Source organism: Caretta caretta, chromosome 14 (genome assembly GCF_965140235.1).
Source record: "Caretta caretta isolate rCarCar2 chromosome 14, rCarCar1.hap1, whole genome shotgun sequence".
NCBI lineage: Eukaryota > Metazoa > Chordata > Testudines > Cheloniidae > Caretta > Caretta caretta.
In genome coordinates, this window is record NC_134219.1 from 7,467,724 (window position 1) to 7,486,149 (window position 18,426).

Here is an 18,426-nt window from a genome sequence, read left to right on the forward strand (position 1 = left end):
ATATCAAATCAAAGAACACTTCAAAACCAAAAATTGGGTAGCAATACCGCTGCAGTAATGCCTTTCATCCAATAAGCTAAACGCATTTTACAATACTAATAAATTAAAGTACTGATTTTCCAAAGTGCTGAAGTCAATGGGAGCGGCAGAATGTTCAGAATTTCTAAAAGTCAGGCCCTACCCTTCACAATGCCCATGTGAACCATTATCCTCACACACACTTTTTTTTTTTTTTTAAACATAGATGTAGAGTATTTAATTGATTTACCCATCTAAGTCTGCAACAAAGCCAGGAATACACCAGGACATCAGATTTCTAAGCCCTATGCTTCAAGCACAAAACTCTCTTTCCTTTCACAATACCAATTTGAAGTTCAAGACTAGCTTTGAAAATACTGACTGTGTCCCTTTAAATACATTTTATGTTATCTGTAAATATCAGTTAGCAACTAATCAGATACAATCAAAAGGGCATCTTTCAACACTTTCTGAACTTCTGTTTTATTTGAAGAAGAAACAAAACAGGTCACATAAAAAAAATTCACAAAGACCTAGAAATCTGTTTGCCAACTGCAGTTATAAATTATTAAGGGACCTATGGTACAAGTGGTAGGCCAACACTCACTCCTTGCAATTCCACTAAAATCACTGCAGAATTTGATTCCGTCTGTAAACAAAAGTGAATACTTAAATATATAATTTTTAAACTACATTTATGAACTAGCCAAGTTTGTTCTCCATAAAAATGAAATAAATACCCACCATATATGAAGGCAAGGTTTTCAGTATTCCGGGTTCAGGTTTATGTGTAAAAGGGCCTTCTAGAACTCCTCGTTTCAGCATATGCAGCAACAATTTTGCATACAAGTTCCGATTCTTTCTACCCATAATTCCTGCACCTGCTCCTGAGGGCTCACAGAGTTTTTTAATCCAGAGTGCACATCTCTGACGTTCTAGAAAAATACATTCCATTACAATAGACTTTATCAGAAAACAGAACAAACTTAAGAACAGCAGAAGTTAAAGAACCACAGCATAACTTTGTATATGTCTCTCTCTTCAACCAAGAATTTAAGTTTTGCACAAAGGAAGTTTTAAGGTAGAACATGAAATTTTACAAGGATGTGTATATTTTTCATAGAAAGGAACTTCAGGTCAAATAAAGCACAAACGGAAAAACATAATTTATCCACTAGAAAAATCACAGAAAAACAAAATTGAATTCCGTACTAACTTTAAGAGGAGTGCCATAGAAATACTTCCATGCTATACAGCTCAAAACATACATTTTAAATTCAGTTTGGAAACTTATAGACAGCCTGTGCAGTCAGATCATGAACAACTAGTGTTATGTACTCCCAGAGAACTACATCACTTAATAGTTTATGTTGCTTTCTGAACCAGCTTCAGTTTCTGAGTTGACTTAGGGTACAGTCCCATGTACACTGCAGTAATCTAATCTTTCTATGATCAAAGTAGTAAGGTTCACATCCAAAAGAGAGTCTCAATCTCCTAGTCTGTCATATAGGAGTTAAAACCCTCCTCAACACTGTGGTTTGTGATATTCTAATATCAGCTTGCTACCCAACAACATCCCAAACGTGCACACTCTAGCTACAAATAGCAGGCACATATCCTCAAACAAATATAATCTTCACCATGATTTCTATTTGCTTACCCCCAACATTACCAGCAGCATCTCAACCCCATTGAGTTTCAACTAGCTAGTTGTCATCCATGCCCCCAATTCATCCAAGTGAGACTCTGAGCCAAGTGTTTGGCAGCACTAGCTGGGTTATGCACAATAGAAAAGTTGAGTATCAGCTGTGTACTAAAAATACTGCAAGCCATACCCTCCCAATGTCCCCATGTACATGCTGAACACGAAGGGAGAAAAGATTGAACTCTGTGAAACTCTATATAATAGCATGCTTTAGGTATGAAGAACAATTTTCCAACACCACTCTCTCAAGGTGGCCAGCAAGGAAAAAATGGATTCACCCAAAAGCAGCCTTGCATTCTCCCGTGCAATCCATAGGCAAACCAAAAACAGCTCACAACTGAGGACAACTGAATCATCCAGCAGTATCAACATACACACACACTTGGTATTCATCCATCACTAAGAGGTTATCTTCTACCAACTCAATTCATTACCTGTTCCCAGAAATGTACAAAAATGACAAGTGTCAAGGAAATCTGATGCTTCTGGATTATCACAGCTCTTCCCATATGCTACCAAATATGGAAGATTAAATACTAAATGATAACCAGACTGCCAGGATCAAACGTTGCCTTCTTGAGCAAAGACGACAGACTAACCTCCTTAAGAGAAGATGGCACCCTGCCCTCCCTCTACCAACAATGAGCTTCGTTCTTCCCTGATGACATCTGCCAGTCAGGAACAAGGAGCCAAAGAAAAAAGTTCTCCCAACACCTTCAGTCTCTCTCAGTAAGCCAAATGTAAGGTCACATCTGAGAACAAAGAACGTAAGCTATTCTTACAGGATAGGGGATGCTATCCAGGAAGCAGTGACGGACAAAGACTTGGGTCATGGTCGATAATCAGTTAAACAGGAGTTCCCAGCATAACATTGTGGCCAAAAGGGGTATATAATCTTTCAATGTATAAGCAAGGGAATATTGAGAAGAAGTGGTGAGGTTATATGACCTCTGTATTTGGCACTATTGCACCTGCTACTGGAATACTGCATCCAGTTCTGGTGTCCACAATTCAAGAAGGGTGTTAATAAATTGGAGAGGGTTCAGAGAAGAGCCTTATAGTGAGAGACTCAACAAACTCAGCCTATTTAGCTTATCAAAAAGAAATTTAATGGGTGACTTAGTCACTGTCTAGAAGTATCTACATGAGGAAAATATTTGATAATAGAGGGCTCTTCAATCTAGCAGACAAAGGTATGGCCAATGGCTGGAAGTTGAAGCTAGACACATTCAGACTAGAAAGAAAGCATAAAATTTTAACAGTGAAGATACTTTATCATTGGAGCAACTTCCCAAGTGCTGTGGTGGATTCTCTAACACTGAGAAGTTTTAAATCAAGACTGGATAGTTTTCTAAAAGATTCTAGTTCAACATGGCTATTGGACTTGAATCGGGAGTTAACACAGGGAAGTCATATGGCCTGTGTTATGCAGGTCAGACTAGACGATCACAATTGTCCCTTCTGGCTGTAAACATCTATGAAACATCATTGGCCTAAACTCATCCATATAAAATTTATCATTCATTCCTTCCAAATCCAGCCCCCATCCCAAAATCCTCTCATTTTTCTGTCACCAGAAGTTTCTTTGCAGAGGTACGCGAGTCAGCCAAGACATGAAGCCAGTTTGTTTAATTAAGATGTATATCACCCAAAACAAAAAGTGTAAAATAATTCACAAAATTATTTATGACTGTTAAGTAGCTTCAACCAAGACCTCCCCCCGCCCCCCCAACTGCCCTAGCAGTTTTCCCCTCCTGCTTAATCTATCAACCAAAGCAGCCTGTGAGGGCAAAGCTGGAGAAGAAGGCTCCTAGCACCCTTTATTGATTGCTGAAGATAAGAGATTATTAATACATACTATCAAACCCTAGTAGGAACAATATTTTCCCTCAGGACTTTCCAGAAGAGTTCTGCTTCCATTAGCCTTTTCAGGACAAACCATCAAAACAGCCCTTCACCTAAAAGGAAAGGTGTGTGCCAGGCTCAGAACATGAGATAATGGTGGATCCATGAAAACGGTTTAATTTTCAAATGGACAAAAAGAAACACATTCCAGAACTAATTTCTGTAGATTCATATTTATGCTTAGTTTACAGGGTTCTATTATTATATAAACAATTTTAAGTATTAGTTAGTCTCAATTCCAGAGAAGAATATTGCCTCTAATGTCTGCTTCAGAGGTAAAATAATAATTGTTGTATTGAAAGTAATCTGATTACAGCATCATTATTTTGAAATGCTATGAAAACCTACTTCTGATCATGTCAGATCCTGCAAGGTACTGAGCATCCTCAACTTCTATTAAACTCAATGCGAGCTGAGGACTGTCAGTACCTTCAGAATCATGCCCTCAGTTGCAAAATACAGTTTGCATGAGCATTAATATTTTATCATCCAATTTAAAAGCCTGAGACAGTAGCCTTACTCAAACAAATCCTTCCATGGAAGACAAGACAACCTGTGGAATTCAGAACCATTAGTGTAAACAAAGGTTTGCAGAATCAGGCCCTTAATTTGAAGATTATAAATCAACTACATATTATTAACAGGAAGTAATCACTTAGCTCATAAAACATCACTCATTACCTGACACTTGTACTATTAGTTTAAAAAGTTCCAGCGCTGGATTTATTTATTTTATGAACATAATTGGATCTTGACAGATTGGTCTCTAAAAAAATGCTTGCAATTTTATAAATGGCATAATCTCCAAGTCAAAGCCTATTTTAATTTTAATTTCCACTGAATTCATTAATTGGAAAATACAGGAATTAATATATTTATGCAAAAGTACATTTACATCATCAAAATAAGAAGGATGAGCTTGAATAAATAGTATTAACAAAAGGTGCTTAAAAGATAACCTAAAAATCAACTTTAAAAGTTGCGCACATATGATGATGCACTCTGCAACATTAGGTTTGTGGTACTTAATTTGTTATTTAGCAGACTGCATTACACGTGCATACAGATGTCATTATTTTACACTCGAGAGTCATAATATACCAAGATTCTGTAGTAAAACTAGAGTATTTCTGATTGTTATGTTTATTTACATGCAAATTTGTAGCACAGTTTACCTGATTTATGTGGTAATTTTAGCACAAACGGCTTCATATCTACAACATAGTGATCAAATTCCGCATCCAACTTCTCCCATGTTTCCTCTTCACTACTCATTGTGCACTTAACAGCCAACCTGCAAGATTTAAATTGAAACAGAGAAATTATATAAAACTTCACTGTTCTATAGATTAATATTAATGTACTTAATGTCTAAATGTAAATACTCACTTTTTGAGCTACTTAAAAAAAACAAAACAATATGGCTATTTCATTGGCACTAAATTCATTCACACACATACAAAATAGCAGATCTCTGCAAAGAGCTAACACTCAGGATAAGTTTTTCAAACAATACGTTTGTTTGATTTTGGAATGCTTATTGGAGGGAGAACAATAACCACACATAAAAAAAGCATTTGGCAAGATACAGGTCATAAATAAACCCATCTTATTACTCCCTAAAAGCTATTAAACAAGATAATATTCATCCAAAAAATAGCTTTTCTTGCTTGGAAGTCAGTGACAAGATACCACTTACAAATGAAAACAGCGTGGAAAGCAGGAAGAACAACGTTACAAATAATATTTTGATAAAAAGTTATTTGGGAACAGAAGATATAGCTAAAATACAACACTCAGTTGTACATTTTTAAAAACACTGATTTACTTGGGGGTTAGGAGAGAGCCATACAAATGTCTTTCCTCCAAATTATCTATCCCATGATTTATAAATTCACTGGTTTCCCATTCAGGAGATTGCATTTTACACCATCTCTATATATTTTAGGCTGCCGTTACCATGATCATTGCTAAATGTAGGTGTTTGTAGAATTGAGGCCTATGTACATACTTAACTTTAGACACACCAACAAGTCCCACTAGCCTTTGGGTCCATTGACAGTGAATAAACTTAAGTACATGCACAGATATCTTTGGAGAATCAGGGTTTTATAATCCAATTCACTATTTACATCTTCAGCTGAGAGGGAAAGTCTCCTCCCTTATATACTATGTATCTCCCGGCGCTAACATTCAATAACATTCCATATCAAGAGGAAAATGGATTTTTCCTCCCTCTTTCTTTTCCTTCAACTATTTTTATGAAACATATACCATCATGTAACATTCTAATCTGGTATTCCATTTGTGCTGAACTGAAATTTGTAAATGCATATACTAAGGTTGTTATTGCATTTAAACTGAACTGAAATTTGGAAATGCAGTGAGCCAAGGATTCCTGTTATAGTTAATTTCTACCTCAATTTTAAAATAATAAAAATTTTCTACATTACACTGTGAGATTATGCTAATTGCAGTGTTTTACAGGTAGTCCATGGCTTGCTGTTCCCACTCGAAATTACACAAATAAATCACTATATATAATCAATTCAGCTTCTTATACCACACCCATCAGTGATATGCGAGACCCTTTGCCTTACTCAACATTCAATAATTTTCCATCCAAGAGTGGGTTGCCTCCATTTCCTCATCTATATGTTCTATCATTTAAGTCTCGTTATACTACATACATTACAACTCTGAACTATTTGCCTCATACTAAACAGCTTCCCAACCTTTGTTAGCAGTTGGACAGATAAATCACTATACTTATCTTACTCAGCCCGTCAACTTTACAGCCACAGGAACAGGTTTCCTTTGCTACCTCTTCCACACATCCCCAGTTTGCATGATCACTTTAAGCAACGTGACACCTTCTGGCAACCTGTGCCCACCTTCCCGCCCGCTGCTAAGAACTTTGCGACCTAGCCGCCATGCCCAACCCTGGAAGGTGGCAGCAAGGAAAGGAGCGATGCTATTTCCCCCCTCTCCTCTCAGATTTATTTTTTCTACAGTTTGCAGCGGGTGCCATGACGACGTGTGATTTCCCCCACGATTTCGAGAGCTTTCACCCCCTTCGTACCCCGCTGCTGGGATTTCGCCCGTGGGGGAAGGCAATTTCCCTCCATCGCTCCCCTCCATCCGCCTGCTGGGCCACGACCACGCGGCGCCATTTACCTCACGGTCCACGACGTCGAGGCTTGGGCCCAGCCCCCGCCGCGCTCTGGGGGGGTCTCGCCAGGGGGCTCCCAACGCTTGCACAGCACCCAACGGGGGAGCTGCTGCAGCAGGAGGGGAGATCAAGGCCTGTTCTAGGGGGTCCCTATGCTGGTCTGGGGGGAGTCTCAGGCTGGCGGGCCCCCTGCTCAGTACCCCCCAGTCCAAGGGGATGGAGCGACCCTCTCCCAGGCACTGCTGGGCCTGGCACCCCCTGCCGCGGAGAGGACGCGACCGCTGCCAGCCTAGGACCCAGGCTAAGCAGCCAACGGTTCAAACCAGCCCCACCCCGCCGCTCCCGGCTGCCCTGAGTGGCAGGGCCCCGGGCCCGGCTTCCGTTTCCGTAGGCCGGGCTAGGCCGCGGGGGTTGCCATAGCTGCGACGCTGCCGGGGCGAGCAAGGCCCCGGCTGGGCCCCGAGCGCGCTGGGCTCTGCCGCAGGGGGAGGGGAGGCTTTGCGGGAGGAAGCGGCCCGGGGGGGAGAGGAGAGGAGAGGAGAGGAGAGAGGGGGACGTTGGGGGGGGGGGTAGTTTGGCGCGGCTGTGTTGGGGAGCGGTGGTTTACGGAAATGCCGGGGCCGGGCTGGGGGCGCTGTCTGGGAGGAAGGCTGTAATGGCGGGGGCGGTTTGCGGGGCTGGCTCGGGGTGGGGCAGTGCTTCATCGGTGCCAGGGCTGAGCCCCGCCGCCTCGCGGCTCGGCAGCTCCGAGCCCTGGTACCTCTGGGCTTGTGCCTCCGTTCGGAACGTAAAAAAATGCCTTGAGCTCTGGCACCCCTTTCCTTGCAAATTAAGCATTGGGTGGGGCGCTGTGGTGGGGGAGGGATGAAGTGGGGGGGGGGCTGTGTCAGGGAGGGGGACTGTGGTGTAGAAGGGGTGGTTTGTGGGGCTCTGCCCGGGTGTGGCGCTGGGTCAGGGCAGGGGGGGCTGTTGGCGGAGGGATGGTTGTGGGGGGACAAAGCTGTTTAGGGAGTTATCTTGAAAAGTGTGTTTTGTGGGGGCCAAAAGAAGGGGTTTGGGGGGCGTGGAGTGGCATTGCTCGGCAGGGAGCCCTATGAAAGGGTTTAATTGAAGGGTGTGTGGGGAGAATTATTTCATTTTGATTTATGTTGGGATTTGTGCACAAAACACATCTTTTAGGCTTTATGTGTCTGAATAAATCTCTTTAAGGTGACTTAAGTAATACATTGTTTAAACACAATTAAAATGGCATACCAAACACATGTACCATTTTGAGGGGGCCTTGTTTGTAGTGAAGCTGTTTTGTGCTTGTGAATGCCTTGAGGGAGGTTTCAGTTGGGTTTTGTTGTTTTTTCGCTGTTTTCATTCTGCCACATATACGTACTATGGTTTCATCTTAGGTCTTGATGAATACAGGTCTCTCCAAGTAGCTCCAATTGGGTGTAAAACCCCACTCCTGTAAATATACAGAAGACTAATCCAATTTAAGTCAGTGAAACCACTCACTTGATTTTAGTTTTGTACATGTGTAATCATTTGTAAGAATCCACATATTGTATTTGAGGATTTTTGAGCAGTGGGAGGAATTAGTTTAAAGGTTGAAAAGTTATTTACATGTCTACTTTATTTTTTGAGTATTGTTGTGGGGGCTTGATTAGAATCTTCCATAGGTAGGTGAATCCTGTCTCACCATCCTTAAGAAATGTTGCAAAACCTTCTTTGATGAAGCCTTTCTATCAAAAGTGACACTCATAATACTAATTATTTCTTCTATTCCCAATTCCCTAGCAACCTATTCTCCCCCTGAAACAACAAACAAATAATACATTTTTTTTAAAAAAAAACCTCGCAGAGCAGAATTTTGACGGCAGAAAGGAAGAAATGCCAGAGATTCCAGCCTCCAGGAAGTCCAGTAAGATCTTCAGTACTGTGACTGATTTTATTGACAGGTACTCATACTATGGTGATGGGCAGAAGAATGAAACCTTAAGGCTTGGTCTGCACTACAGACTTACGTTGGTATAACTACATCGCTCAGGTTTATGGATAATCCACCCCCCTGAGAGGTTGGTATAACTGCATCAAACCCCCAGCGTAGACAGTGCTATGTCAACAGGAGGTTTTCTCCCATCAACATAGCTACCGCCTCTTGGGGAGGTGGAGTACTTAAACTGATGTGAGAGGCTATCCCGTCTGCATAGGTAGCGTCTTCACTAAGCGCTTCACCACTATATGTGTAGACAAGCCCGATAGATAGATAAAAGGTCTGAGAGAGAAGTTGTAGAGTCTCTTGGTTGGGTGGATGATAGCTGGGGTTTTGTTTTTTGTTTGCTTTATTGAGCAATATCCTGATAACTGTCAATAATGGGGGGAAATAGTTTTTCTGTGTCATTTTGAAATTGAAGGTCAACAAAAAATAGATCGGGCTTTCGGCAATAACAAACAATATTTCTGGCAATTCTCCATTAAATGTCAACATTGCTGAACATTGTTTAATTGCAAGTAGTGACTAGAACAAACAAGCTTCTTATATGCTGTTGAATACTGTTGCTTTTGGTCAACACTTCCAGTTAAACTGCATTCATATATTTGAGTTAGCTGTAGAATTCCCTTTCTGAAGACTTTAGGTCCTCGAATAGGCAGTGTTTGTGTTCTCCAATGGATAGTCTCTAAGGCTACACCTCCAGTTTGGTGAACTGGTATCACCAAAAGTAGTAAGTGGTGTATGGAACTACTGTAATTGGGAAAAAAAATCTTATTTTTTGCCAGTAAGATTGGCAAATCTTATTATTTTATTTCTGTTTTTCTTCCTAAAATTCCCCCCCTCTGACCTTGCCGTACACAAAGCAGCTAAAATATTTTTTGTTTAGAGTGAGTAAACACTTTCAGATCATGACTAATCCTGATCCATATGCACCAATACAGCAAAGAAGAATTTCTTAAAATACTGTAGCAAATTTTTCTCGTTGATTTCTCAGTTAATCTTCAGAGGAAATAATTCTGGATTAAGGTTCATTCAAAGATAGCTATGGCAACTACACTAGTTACCTTGATAGATTGACTGTAACTCCTTAGAAAATTGCATTCACATATTTGCATAGAGGCAGTGCAAAAAACACTGATGGAGTCCATCTACCCAGGCTTCATCTCTTGGTGCAATCTCATGAGCAGACTACAAAAGACTTATACTCTTTAATAAAATGATTTTTTTAATTCTGACTTTAAAATAATTATAATGACAATTATTAATCTTTTTATATTTTAAAATAATGGACTTGTACTTTACAGAAATAGTGTTGGTGAACTGGTTGGCCAAAGTGATCAAATCAAATGTAGAGACTTTCATCTCTGAATCACCTGTTGAAAGCCCAGATTTGTAATGGCAAGATATGAAATTGATTGGTCCAAGTCAATTCAATGCTTAGGTGACAAATAGCAATAAGAATCCTTGTTGGCAGTCTAAGGAGAAAAGCCAAAGGCTCAGTCGACCGAATGATGACAAACGTGTAACCCGAGAGCTGGTTCTTCCAGGACAGGGTTGAAGCACGCTGACATGGGAGCATGGGGAAGCTTGCACTGCCATTGATAATACTGTACCAGTTTTGTTGACAAATTGAGAACTTCAAGCTCCAGATCTGTCAAGCAAGCTAACCTGTTTTGCGAACAAGCTACCTGCATTTGGCTTTTACATATGGGCCACATTCTACTTGTATTTTGCCCACTACTGAGCTTCTTGAAATACAGAATGTACTAGTAGTCTGAGGGGCAAATGTAAACATGTGGATGTGTATCGTTTAGAGGGTCACTTAAAAGATTCATGGAGGAAGCAGGACCAGTAATGAATCTACCAGTCCTGTCCAGGAGTAATGTCCTGAGAGAACAGATCCACTTTGTTAGTATGTTCAGCGTTTGTTTAACAAGGTTGAGTGATGGAGGGCACCAAAAAGGGAAAGAGTCTTCTCTAGTAGAGAGTGTATGCAGTGAATTCACAATTACATAACTTCTATCCAAGAGAGAGAAATGTTCATACAACTACCACAGCTGTCTCCTGCAGAAGTTACTGCTCTGAACAAGTTAGTTGATATGTGTTGATGTTTGCTGGCCCTCCAGAGGAAATAATTCTAGAAGTACAGTTGTAGAATACATAAAAATCCCCAGAGTGAATACAGAACAAAATCACAATTTGAATTGTAAAATGCGTTCATTTACATAAAATGCAATTCAGTGTATTTTCATCTAATTTTACCATGCTATCTTGTCTTTGTAACAGTGTCAGCAGGTTACCGCAAATAACATAAGCACAGCTTAAGGCGTTCTTTCAGTTATCTGTAAAGAAAATGGCAGGCTTCACTCACTCATTCCAGGCTTCTTGGAAACATCTTCTAGTTGCACTCCATTTTTTTAAAGTCTTCTGTGCAAACCTTTCATGTCTGAAATGTTGTGACTCACAAAACATTTCACCACTTCAAAGACTTATCAGGTCACATTATTTTTTTCTTTGAGGAGAATGGTTAATAAGTACAAAAACATGAATATAACTCTTAAGGACAATGCTTATGCATACTCTGCTACAGAGGTTTTCAGCCTGTGGTCCATGGACCCCTGGGTGTTTGCAGACTATGTGTCTGCACATCCATTCAAAATTTTTAGGGCCTGCAAACGAAAAAAGGTTTAAAACCATTGCTCTAATATATCCATCTTGAGAGCAGAAAGGGAGGCAGGTGATGTGATCAGGATTCCCACACTGAAGGGGTAAGTAGAATTCAGGAAACTGAAACATTTATTAACAGTGCCTAGAAAAAACATTATGACCCAGGAGGAAAAGGAGTGCTGCTGATGTGTAAAGTACAAAGAAACTGGGAGGAAACAAAGTAGTGTTTCATGGCAGCCCAGCAAACTAGTCTCTAACCATATTCCAACTTTGCAACCTTTTAGCTGCTGAAAAGTTTATATTAAACTGTCAGCATCTGTGCTAAAGCTCTATCCCAAGTTTTGTCTACAAAACATCCAGACCAGATTTTCAAATAAGGTGGGTGTTTGCCAAATAACATAGATGCCAAATTAAAATGATTTTGAATATTTTGTCCTGTGACTCTAGAAGCAGTATAAGATGGTATAACATTACATACACACACATACATACAAACTCTGTTATATTTATGGAAGGTTGAATAATATTATTTCATGATAACTGCCCTATTACGTATAAAGGAAGACAGGAACTGTGTAATCACAGATCACAATAAGAAATGTATCTGATGTATAATATTGAATGGTAAAAGCTTATAAAAAGAATTCATGTCCTTCTGATGTATAAAGGTTTTTTTTAAAACTAGAGTTCTGTAGGTTGGCTGTAATGTATCTTTTAATATTAAAATGAATCTAGTATGATGTTAGTTGGGTTTATAAGACTTTACTGGTCTATAAAGTTCTAGAGTAATTTAATTGCTGAGTGTTTCTTTTTCACAGACACAGACCAGACATTTCTTGTTACTCTTCATAGGAAATCACATATGCTTCAGCACAGTTAACTGCAAATATACCATCAATATTATCCATCATGTTTAATATGCTGAAATTCTAATTATTTTCTCTGGATGGGGACATAGGAATCATTGTATTGGATCAAACCCATGATCCATATAGCCCAGTATCTTCTCTCCAAGAAATCCTACAATAGCTAAATGTAGGGTGATCTGCCCCTTCCCCATGAAAGTCTTATTCTACTCCCTAATTGTTAGTGTCTTAAATATCTTCCAAATTTTTTTGTTAACAATAAGTATTATAACTGGATATTCCCGTTACATGTTCTGGGTGCATATAGATGCATCTGTAGTTGTGGATTTGGCAAATTCTAAATTTGCCACAAAAACAGATCACAAAACAACCCTTGAATATATTCTGTAGGTAAATTTGTAGTAGAACAATTATCATGATCTTCAGAAGAGCTGTGTTTTCTCCTGTTTGGATATTTTTTTGCCATATTAAGTCAATGCCTAATTTAGTATAGATCAGATAAATTTCTAAACATGCCTATGTAAGCTGATGGAAGGAAAAATAAAAGTCCCAAGTATAGGTCACTTCACATTCCTTTCTTCAGGGATTGCTTTATTTTCAAAAACAAAATTCAAACCAAAACAAATGTTTCAAACTACCAGATTAATAACCCCTTGAGGATTTTCCAGCTTCAGCCAAGTGGGAGAAGCTAAGACATGCCCTTTCCCTGTGATAGCCTTCTTTGGAACAGCTTCTTTTCATTTATACCCCAGCAAGATGTGATAGGCAGGAAACCGGTAACCCCTGATATGTGAGAGCACCTTTACACTTGTCACAGCCTATCTTTCCATAACTCATATGAAGTACAAAGAAAATTGAAGATACCATTTTCACAGAGTATAGTGTGTTCAGAGTACAGTTTCTTTATTTTCTAACAAGACTCTCATAATATCCACTGGTTTATAATACATCTGCATATTGTAATTATGATGTTTCTTTACAAATAAGAGCCTTGTCAATTTCTGTTGTTTGTAGTTTGTGCATTAGAACTTATCTTCACTGTGCTTCTTATCCTCTGAGAGTTAATTATACAGTTTCTGGAAAAAAATTATACAAAACTATCTTATTTTAAAAGTTTCCATTTACCTGTAGCTGAAACATTATTCACAGGGTCAGTATTTCTGTGGAATATGTCCATCTTTCTCCTTTTCTCAGAAACAATTGAAATGCATAGTGGTTTTTTTCTCTCAAAAAATATCATGAGTTGTTTGTAAATTTGGGATTGGGATGTGGTATAAATAACTTTAGCAAACAACTAAACCGTAGTAAGATTTATAGAGAGATTTTTCAAATAGGAGTTTAGTTACCTAAATATTCTGTGGATAAGGTGAAATAAACTATGTCCCGTAGTTAAGTTCACACACACTAGGACATCTTATTTGGGTAATTTAGACATAATTATTCTTAGTTTAAAATTGTCAAGTAGTTTGGGACATTCTCACATCTAACTATGTATACACTCTTCTGAAAGGTTGAGAAATGAATGGATCAAAGTGACAATGTGTGAAAGCTAACGTTCAAATAATGTGATACTCGTGATATAATCAGCACTGTTGCTAATGTATTGGACTATCAGAGCATATTCTGTTGTGGTGTATGAAAGTGCAGTTCCTTTGATTTCAGTGGAGTTCTGTCCTATTACAACAAGGCAGAATTTGCTCATAGGTGCATGTAACAGGAGATAGGATATGTTGTAATAATTGGGGCCTGACAGGCCTGCTGCAGTTGAGTTCAGCTGTAGGGAAGTATATAAAAGTGTATAAAATGTTCCAGTCACTGGTAACAAATGTGAATGGGGAAAGGTACAGAAGAGACAGAGAAAGACTGGGTTCGTCTAAACAAAAAGGCCTACAAGGACTGTGTTGAGATCATGTCAGTAAACAGAAAGAGTGTGGGATGGGAAATCAATGGATCAAAATTGGTGTATTGGAAATTAGACCTAATTAGTAAGCCAGATAATGACGGGATGACCTATTGTGCCCATCACTCTCTTTGTGTCAGAAACAAACAAACTCTTTGGAGGAGAATCAAGCTGGCAGGCTGTGAGACAGGTGGACCAGAAGGAGAGAGCTTTACTACCATGGCTGACACGCTCACTGTCCCCTGGCATCCCTGAATTCACCATAACACCACTGGTCCTTCATTGTCCTGATCTTGAGTGACAACCTGTGTGGAATGAGCCAGACAGAAGAACCCAGATGACATCACCAGCTCCAGTTAATTCCCAAAGACCAGCTGGGATGAGAGACTTGTTTCTCCACCACCCAACTTTTCTTCTCTTCCTTCTCTCTCTCCTTTTGCCCTCTGTTTTGTAAGAGTCTGGCTTAGCCAGTCAAGACTGCATCTTTTGCAACACGGCTGTGAGCCTTAGACAGCTTGATGCTGCCAGGAGTTGGAGAAACTGTCCCTGTGTTTCTCTAGCAGCAAGGTTGCAAGTAAGAATCAGCACAAGAGACAGAAGCTGAGTTTTCTATCTTTGCTGGCCTTTTTTTCCTCCCCTTTTTTGTGTTTTTTTTTCATATTCTAGGAAATGGATTTGGACTTGAACAACAACAGCAGCAGCACTTCAACTAACCTTTTCTCTTTTCCCCCAAAAGGGCTGTTACAACCCTCTTTAATAACATCTAAAAGACAGTAAAGCGGGCTTTTCCTTTGTAAAAAAAAAATCCTACAACTAAAGGAGAAGGGAATAAAGAGCATATTTAAAATAAGTCTGACTTCATGCTTTATATTTCAAATGCTTTCACTGTTTTTCCTTTTTTCTATGTCTTTAATAAAAGCTGAAAAAGGTTTTTAGTGGTGCATTTGCCAGGAAACTAAGTGAGCCAAGGTCTCTGTGCTCAAAATCCTGACCCATGTTTAACTGTTTAGTGTTGTACAGTAACAGGGTTATGTTAACACCGTGGGTTCTCTGGACCTATCTATCCCATGAAAATTAACACAACAGACACATGACCTCACCTAGTGCTGCAGAGCTCTTCTGTCAGTCCACCTGTTGGCAAGAGTTGTTGTCTTGCATAAAACAGCGAAGTAAAGCTGCTGGCATTGCAGGGAAGGCACAGCTTGTTACTTCCACCAAGATACGAGAGAGAGAGGCTTTTGCTTTTGGTCAGAGGAATCTGGAGAAAGACCGTGTTCTGCAGGAAAGCCTAGGAACAGCGAGGGCGAAAGAGAAAGCTTAGGCTGGGTTTTATGTTCTGGTGATTTTGTTTGAGCTGCTAGTACGGTCAATCCCAAGAAGAGATTCATTGTCATCTTATGTAGTATGCATAACCTTTATTTGGAGGACAATGGGAACATCCAGCTCTTACCTGCAGTGCCATAGTCTGTACCATGTTATACAAAAGGGTTTTGAGTCGCATGCTACCATTAATAAATCTCTTCTGACAGCTCAGTAAGACTTTAATTCTCATGTCTACCACTTGAAATAGGGATAGAAAACAATAGTCTTTACGTGGATTGATCTGTCCATCTACTCAGTTACAAATATATCTGTTCCCTGCTGAAAGTGGTCAGAACTGCTCTGGTATGTTGCTGTTGTCCTAATAATACTCTGTATTTCTTTCATACACTGAGACTTATTGTAGGTAATTAACAGTGGTGCACACAGAGATGTTTTCCAGTTGCTTAAAATACTTTGCTGCCACTTGCATCTGTATAGTGTTGAAAATGTTTGTATTAAAAATTAATAGCACTATACAAGGAAGATATAGTTATAAGAACAGTCTTCCCACTCTCTGCATATCATAGTCAAATTTGCCTGGGCCCACTTGATACTACACCCACAGGGTTTTCCCATTGTATCTTAATAGAAGTTGGCGCAGACCTCAGATGAGCTCAAAATACTTTATTTAAAAAATTATTTCTATTACACATCATAAATTACATAAGGCAATCCCGTTTGTAATTAAAAATACCATCCTTTCTTCTCCAAGTCGTACAAGTTTAACAATACAAGAAGAATGACATTTCCACTGCACAGAGCAGGTGTTATATGATAATTTGGTGCCCAGGTATACGTAGGCATGTCCTTGTGCGCACACACATTTTGTAAGTATGTTTGAATATTTTCCTTGTTTGCTGGTACATATCTAAGAGTTAAATGAATACTGGTTGGTATCCTATGTAATCAAGAGTTTCATCAGCTTAGCTACATGAAATGTTCAGTGGATTTCACCAGAACTGCTATTGATCTTGTTACTGTCCTGCACTGTATCGTAAACTGGATGGAGTATATAGTCTACTAAAAAACCAGACTACAGACCAGAAATCATAATCTTTACTTAACTTGTTTATGTAAGAATTTTTTTAAGGCAGACATTGTGTAATTAGTTGCAGTGTTAAAAATTAACTATTGCATAAAACAGAATCAATAAGATAAATCAATGTAGAATATTTGTTTCAGTTGTATAGCAGGTAAAAGCTAAATGGTTTTCTGATTTTTAATGTTGGGGTTTTCAGAAGCGTCTAAGAAAGCAATACACCCAAATCGTGTGGAAATTTAGGAACTCCTTTTAGTTTCTTTTGAAAATTGTAGCCTACATGTGTGTGTACTGTACAGCCCTGGGAAATGAACACTTCCAATCATCATGCAGACTGCTTGCTACTGAATAGCACTGAGTTCCTGTAATATACTTTCTCTTACAGGGCAGGTGGAGTTTTAAGACTCCAGAACTATGTGCAACAGAGTAAGAAGAGCATTACACGTTCTCACCATGAAAATAAGAAAAGAATAAGAAGTTGTGAGATAGTTACTAGCCTTTGGAAACCAAATAAACTCCTTATGTAACAGAAAATGTATTTTTAGAGGAAGTCTCTTCAAAACAATTTGCATTAGATTCTTCTAGGACAAATACTAGAGTGACATGTTTACACATGACCATTTTCTTTCCTAAAGATTCACTTGCTACAGCAACTGAGGCTAGAAAGTTTGAGTATCTCATTCTTCCACCATTGTAAAAGAGCTCCAAGTAAGCTCGAAAGCCTGTGTCTCGCCAACTGAAGTTGGTCTAATAAAAGATATTAACTCACCCACCTTGTCTCTCCAATATTGTGGGACCGACACAGCTCCAACAACACTACATACCATTATGAGAAGTACCACAGCATGCTAGTTTCTCATTCATTTTCCATAGCACAGATCATCTCTGTGACATGTCAGTCCATATCCTTTATGAAAATATGCTTATGATATGAATGACATAACTGAGATATACTTTATGGAAGATGGCTCATGTGAGATATCATTGGAAAGGTTATGATTTACTGAATGCAATTATCCTATTTGTATGCTTGGATCGTTTCTGTATCTGAAGTTAGGAATATTGACTATGTATCTGTATTTCAACTATCTACTTTGGGTTATGCCCACTGATAACACTTCAGGTACAACAATGGAAAAGCCAGACATGGGCGGATGGCCTGTCAGCGAGGACAATGGACTGTGAAAAGTTTGACCTTCCTGTGGCCGCTCCATATTGCCACTGATTCATGGATGCTGTGATCCTACAGAGTCAGGTGGTCTTGTCACCTGATACTAAAACATTACCTGGGACTTCTTGTAATTTTCCACTGTAAGGGAAGAGGGGACAAATTGGGAAACAAAGGATTCCTGCCTTAGGTAAATCCTATTTAAGGGTGGGAAGGAAGGCAAACAGTACTCCTCCTCTCCAGGGGTTCTAGTCTGAAAAGGAATATAACTGGAACTCTGAACCATAGAAACTTTGCAAACTGCCTGCAACGTTATCTAGGGTAAGAAATACTATTGTAACCAATTTCTTTAGTGAAACTACCTTAGTTTGATTGTTTGATTTCATTTGCTTAGTAATCTGATTTGTTCTGTTTGTTACCCCTTTTACCACTTAAAATCTGCCTTTTATAGTTAATAAATTGTGTTTAGTTTATTATTAACCCCAGTTTCTGTAATTTCTAATGGGGGAGGGGGGACCAGACAAGAAGTGTGTACACCTCTTTCCACATTGAGAGAATGGGTGAATTTCATAATATATTTTGGGTCTGCGCTCCAAGGGAGTGGACATCTGATTGCTGGAGCAAGTCCCTTACACTGAGT

At 39.3% G+C, this 18,426-nt stretch overlaps 1 protein-coding gene and 1 long non-coding RNA gene across 8 annotated transcripts in view; one reads left to right on the forward strand and one right to left on the reverse strand.

Moving 5' to 3' along the window:
• CEP112 (centrosomal protein 112) overlaps positions 1-7,333 on the reverse strand; it is a 361,941-nt gene extending 354,608 nt beyond the window's left edge. For 4 of the 7 annotated variants that reach the window (XR_007352397.2, XM_048817466.2, XM_048817463.2 and 1 more), the window contains exons 1-3: positions 6,711-7,327; positions 4,804-4,922; positions 763-953 (exon numbers count right to left, since the gene is read on the reverse strand). Coding sequence is in view for 5 of the 7 variants with exons in the window: in XM_048817466.2 (XP_048673423.2) it covers positions 763-953; positions 4,804-4,922; positions 6,711-6,769 (369 nt within the window). In the remaining 2 variants the exon portion in view is untranslated. Of the gene's footprint in view, positions 1-762; positions 954-4,803; positions 4,923-6,710 lie in introns of those variants that run through there. The other 3 variants (XM_048817467.2, XM_048817465.2, XM_048817468.2) reach the window with 3 other exon arrangements.
• Positions 7,334-7,802: 469 nt separating this feature from the next.
• Positions 7,803-15,067, forward strand: LOC142069019 (uncharacterized). The gene is made up of 2 exons (XR_012664873.1): positions 7,803-8,749; positions 14,358-15,067. It is a non-coding gene; the product is annotated as an uncharacterized LOC142069019 (long non-coding RNA).
• Positions 15,068-18,426: the final 3,359 nt, after the last annotated feature.